This window comes from Protopterus annectens, chromosome 9.part0 (assembly GCF_019279795.1).
Source record: "Protopterus annectens isolate FY-2018-M chromosome 9.part0, PAN1.0, whole genome shotgun sequence".
Taxonomy (NCBI): Eukaryota; Metazoa; Chordata; order Ceratodontiformes; family Protopteridae; genus Protopterus; species Protopterus annectens.
The window spans coordinates 1,837,125,530-1,837,131,529 of NC_056743.1; the positions used below are offsets into that span (position 1 = coordinate 1,837,125,530).

Here is a 6,000-nt window from a genome sequence, read left to right on the forward strand (position 1 = left end):
CCACCAGACCTTATCCTAAAGGTCAAAAGAGTGGAAAAATGTGATTCCGGAATTCCAAAGGAACCTTTTCAGTCACTCGTGGTCCCCCCCCCCCCCCCAGGGGAAGACTGGGGAATAACAATGGAAGATGCCGTCCACGCAGCAGAGGGGGTACGCAAAACCAGAGCGACAGAGATGCACTCTCCAGTCGGCCCTTCCAGCGCTCCTGAAAGGAGGCCCGACTGTCCACCTTTGGAGGCAGTCAGGGGAAGACTATCACTGTGCCCAGAAGCCTGGCAACAATTGACTCAAGACAAACGAGTACAGTCCATTATATCCAGGGGATACAGCATTCCTTTCCACTGTCCACCTCGTCCGTCAAAGTCTATCCCAGACATTCCACCCGGTCAAAGGGATCAAGCAACCCTAGAAATTCAAAGGTTGCTAGAAAGAGTCATCCAAGAAGTCCCCGCAGACCATATCGGATCTGGAATTTACTCAAGGTTCTTTAGTTCCAAAAAAGACAGGTGACTGGAGACCAATATTGGATCTCAGCAGACTAAACAAGTCAGTAAAGAAAGCAAAATTCCAGATGGCAACACTGCAGTCTATACTCCCCTTTCTAGGACAAGACAATTGGATGTGCTCTTTAGATCTACAGGATGCGTACTACCACATAAAGATGGACAGGCGCTCCAGAAGACTTCTACACTTCCGGCTGGGAGCCAGTCATTATCAGTTCATAGCTCTGCCCTTTGGTCTCACTACAGCCCCCAGAGCATTTACCAAATGCATGGCAGTAGTCGCAGCTCAGCTGAGACGTCAAGGATTCCAGGTGTTTCAATATTTAGATGACTGGCTCCTGACTGCCACCACCAAGCACCTACTAATCGGAACGAGGGACGCCACCATCCATCTCTGCTCCAATCTAGGCATTACTGTAAATACAGAAAAATCTGCCTTGTTGCCATTACAGGGTATTATCTTTATAGGTACAGAATTAAACACAAATGACATGGTAGCAAAATTGCCATGAGAGAGAATACAAATGCTACCCAGTCAAGTATCTATCCTACTCAAAGTACAAGCAAAATTCATCCTGAAGGTCTTAGGCTCAGTAGCAGTGGTGATAACACTAGTTCCACTGGTACGACTACACATGCAGATATTACAGTGGCTACTCTTCACTCAATGGTCCATACAGGAGTTACCCATGTCTCACAAGATTCTCATTACAGATTCCTGCAAGAGGGACCTACTATGGGGGCTTCAGTCCACTCAGGTAACGATGGGCAGACCGTTTGTACTTCCCCAACCTGTCGCTACAGTAACCACGGACACGTTCCATATTGGTGGGGGCATTATCTGGGATAGACTGTCCAAGGGGTGTGGAAAGATCACTAGTGCCATTTGCACATCAGTGTCCTAGAGATGAGGGCAGTGTTTCTGGCGTTGCATGCTTTTCAGAACTCTCTTCCCGTGGGGACTATTGCAATTCAGACAGACAATATGTCGGTGGTATGGTACATCAACAAACAGGGGGGGAATCAGATCCTATCCCCTATGTCAAGAGGCCCAGAGAGTTTGGCAATGGACAGTTTCTTCTCATCACTTTCTGACGGCAAAGCACATCCTGGGGAAATCCAACATAATAGCAGACAGGCTAAGCAGAGCAATTCTCATGCCTCACGAGTGGTCCAAGAATCAGAAAGTTGTGAATCAAATCTTTCACAAGTGGGGCCAGCCTTGCTGCAACCTTTTTACCACTCCATTCAATGCCAAATGCAGCAACTACTTTGCCCTCATTTCCCCTCCGGGAGAGTCACCGAGGGATGTACTCATCCACGATTGGCCCCCGTGACTTCTTTATGCTTTTCCTCCATTTCCATTTATTCCGAAGGTGATTCAGAAAGCCAGGTCGTTGAATTCTCATTGCTCTTTACTGGCCTCGTCAGACATGGTTCCCATTCCTTTGGCCCCACCTTCAGGAGGGCCTGTGGATCTTGGACCCAGTGCTGGATCTTCTGACATATCAGTAAGGAATGCTCCATCCTGCTCTTCAGAGCCTTAAGCTGACAGCTTGGTTACTCCACTTCCAATCTTAGCCAGGCTTCCAGAATTATCCCCTGTGGTATGCCACATTCTGGTTTCCACGCATAAAAAGACTAAAACTTTATGCAAGCAAATGGAGGAGAGTCTCTTGTTGAGCGGACAAAAAACACATCCCTTTACAGCACCTATACCTGCAATTTTGGAATTTCTAACAGAAGTCTTTAATCAAGGGGCAGCGGTGGCCGCTATAAGAGTACAATTAGTTGCCATATCAAATTATCATGTGGGAGACCTTGGATCCAATGTAATATCCCATAGAGTATGCAAAGCCTTCCTCAGGGGTACTTTTCTATTAAGACCACCCTTACGAGAACCCCCTCCTCCATGGGACATAAATTTAGATAATCATCCCTGATCCTTCCTCCCTTTGAACCAGCATTGTCCTGTTCACTAAAATTTTTATCTTGGAAAACAGTCTTTCTAACAGCAGTTACTTCAGCTAGGAGACTTTCAGAGTTGCAAGCTTTGTCTATCCACCCACCATATTTGATTTTCCACAAAGATAAGAGTTTCCGTCAGCACAAATCCTTCCTTCTTACCAAAAGTTTGTTCTGAAGCGAGTTTAAACCAGTGTATAGAATTGCCTGTGTTTTTTTTTTTTCTTAGCTATGGCAACAAGGCAGAATATAAGCTTCACCAACTGGATGTGCATAGACAGTTGCGTTTTTACTTGCATAGGACCAAAGATTTCAGAAAGACAGACCAGTTGTTGTTTCCTATTCAGAAAATAAAAAAGGCATGGCAGTCTCAAAAGTTACTTTGTCCAAATGGCTTACTGAGACCATCATCTATGTGTGCAATTCTCATAATAAAGAATCACCAAGGAAAGTTAAAGGACATTCAACTAGAGTGGTGTCTACTTCCATTGCCTTTCAATCCAGACTCCCATTGGATTTAATTTGTGCTGCTGCTACATGGGTTAATACTCGCACCTTTATCTCTCATTACAAAGTAGATGTGGCCTCCCGGAACAGGCATCCTTTGGTTACTCTTTCCTGAAGAGTTTATTCCCTTGAGCCACCCAAGAAAAAGGTGCTGGGGACTTATCAGCATGAATTAAGGCGAGATAGGACAACATAACATAAAGAAGTTAAGTACTCACCATAATGTTCTACGTTTGTTGTCCAGTATCTTGCCTTCATTCTTGCGTCCCAACCATCCATTCCCCTTCCTGGAGGATCTAGAGGATTTTACAATTGACAAATATGATCCGATTCCCTTCCTGCCTCTTTACTTTTTATGACCAATATATTTTCTAAAAATTAATTTTCTGCATGTTAGCATACTCTAGGGAGTGGTCTCTCAAATGAGATTTGGGGAACAGCCTCTAGGTATCCTGGGATAGGTTGTAGCCTCGAGCCAGTAGATGTTCTTGAGCTTTGGTATGCGGCTGAGTCGGAGCAGAGGATCGGCTCCAAACACAACCAGCAAGAATGAAGGCAAGATACTGGACAACAAACATGGAACATTACGGTGAGTACATAACTTCTTTTTTTATGCAGCTGTGCTTGAGCTGATGATGGTTTGGGCATGTGGAATGTACCCTTAAGCTCAGGAAGCTGGAAGGCTGTTGTATCCTCGGCAAGATATAGCCAATGTATCTAAGGTTATTCTGGTAATGGATCTTAAAACATCTACTGTTATGTTCAGCTTACTTTCTTAGCTTGGATGACCCTTTAATTAGTTAGATTTTTGAGACCGCTCCCTGAAGTGTGTGTGTGTGTGTGTGTGTGTGTGTGTGTGTGTGTGTGTGTGTGTGTGTGTGTGTAATTTTTTTTATTTCATGGCTCTGCGTATGTTGAATCTAGCAGAAGGTGTAATATTCTTAAGGGAGTTTCTATAGACCAGGAGAAGGAGGGGTAGTTGTGACAGCCAGTGTATGCCATGATAGTTGCAGTTTTATTTTGGAAGAAGTAATTGACTTGTGAATTTTATGTTGTGGAGTGATACAATCGATTCGTACCCAGAGCTGGCAATTTAAATTTTCCATTTGTTTTTGTTTTCTTGCAGATGCCTTTTAAATGGTTGTGGCTATTAGTGAAGCAATATCTGGGGTATAATTTGAAGAATTTGCAACTAGAGGGGCAGTTGAAGCTTCAGCTGGAAGAGTTAACAAGAGATATGCTTATGAATCTTAAACAACGATGCCCGAATTTAAAACAGCTTTGCATCTCAACAATGGATCTTAATTGTATTGCTTACAGCATTCTCCCACCATCTCTTGAAACTCTAGAACTTAGTTTCTGCGTACTTCACCCAGATTGGTTTAGCGATACTGGGATACCAGAGGACTCCTTTAAGCCGCCAAGAATACATCATCTTATTGTGAAAAACATGAAGGATTTCTCTGATAAACACCTGGTGCACATCTGTAGTCGTGTGAGCCTAAGCACACTGATTATTTCTGGAAAGTGCTCTGTGACAGATTACGGAATTAAAATGTCAGCAGCAGCATTGTCAGACGTTACTCATTTGAAATTGACTGGTTATAATGTCACAGAAGATTCTCTCTCATTAATTCTAGGGCATATTCAGAAGGTCCTTGTACTGGAGCTTTCCTTCTTTCGGTTTATGTATCCCGACAGTCTGTCTTGTCTTTCTGGTCATAAAACATTATGTTACTTGTGTTTGGACTACTGTTTAAATCTTTCCTATGAGAGACTGGTCTCTTTGTGCAGTACACTACCAGCACTGCTGAGCCTTGACCTCCAACGAAGCTCATTCAGTTCTGAGGAACTGCAGATAATTCGGGCAGCACTCCCAAAATGTACAGTACTAATTCCGCCAAACCGTTGATCCCTGAGCAGTGTTGTTTGCAGAATCAGATGGTGTACATTAGCTAGGTAGCTTGATGCCAGCTGTAAAATCAGATACCCTCCTGTCAGCATCTTATACCTTACTGCATACCATGTTTACATTTAAGTGGTGGTCATGGTTAGGTGAGATGGTCCTCAATGCATTCTCGGACTATATTTGTACTTGTAATCTTCATCTGTGGCATTTGGGAGATGAACCTTCCACAGTCTTTCTCTCTTTTTTGTCCAGATTGAAAGGTACATTTCCAGTTTTATTGTGCAGATTCCACAATTTTTTTTTTTTTTTGTCCAGATTGAAAGGTACATTTCCAGTTTTATGGTGCAGATTCCACTTTGTGCCTTTCAGGTCTTTGTAGGTGAATGAATGTTCTGCATTTTACTCTGCCCTGCATTTGTGCTTTCAGTTCTCCAGCAGCAAGTGAGCACTCTCTTTTTTTATACCTCTTTGTACCAGGCAACCATGCCTGGACTTAATTTGTTCCGTATGTTGGCCTGCATGTACGTTTGCTCCTCAAAGTTGTACTGCTTTAGTTTTGTCATCTTAGGTGCACTATATTTGCATTAAAAAAAAATGTAAAAAAAAATTTCTTGGGTAACAAAACCAGTAAGCAAAAGCAGTGCATAATGCTTTGCATATAAAGCAGTTTTACCTGTGCACAAAGTAGGTGATATCATGATTTCAACTTAGTGGTACTGAAACATATATAATTTATTTTTTAAGCTTTGGCTGAAAAACATGCTCATTGAAGGGGTTGCATCAGGTAGGGATTTTTATAAGGCCCTTCCCCAAAATGCACTGATCCTGCTGTTGGTTATATTAGTTGAATGGGGGGAGGTGCTTCTCTTGAAGAAGATTTGTTTAAATTGGTTGAAATGCATTTTAGACACCTTTTCATTCCTTTGATAGGGAATTTAGGTAAAAGGTCATTTACAAAGCATCTGTCCCTACCTAATGACTGTAAGATACTGGCCGTCTCTCTCTGCAATGTGCGTCCCCTTCTAATTAATCTCTCTACTTTACCATTTAAAGGTGTGCACTGCCCTGGCATTTGGCACATTCTTTAGTAATGGTACCCTTTGTCTGCTGTAAAAG

At 42.8% G+C, this 6,000-nt stretch overlaps 1 protein-coding gene across 1 annotated transcript in view; it reads left to right on the forward strand.

Moving 5' to 3' along the window:
• The window catches only part of LOC122812289 (F-box/LRR-repeat protein 12-like), a 71,082-nt gene extending 65,930 nt beyond the window's left edge, over positions 1-5,152 (forward strand). The window contains exon 3 of the mRNA XM_044084691.1: positions 4,102-5,152. Within this exon, the coding sequence (XP_043940626.1) occupies positions 4,102-4,887 (786 nt within the window). The 3' untranslated portion in view covers positions 4,888-5,152. The remainder of the gene's footprint in view (positions 1-4,101) is intronic.
• Positions 5,153-6,000: the final 848 nt, after the last annotated feature.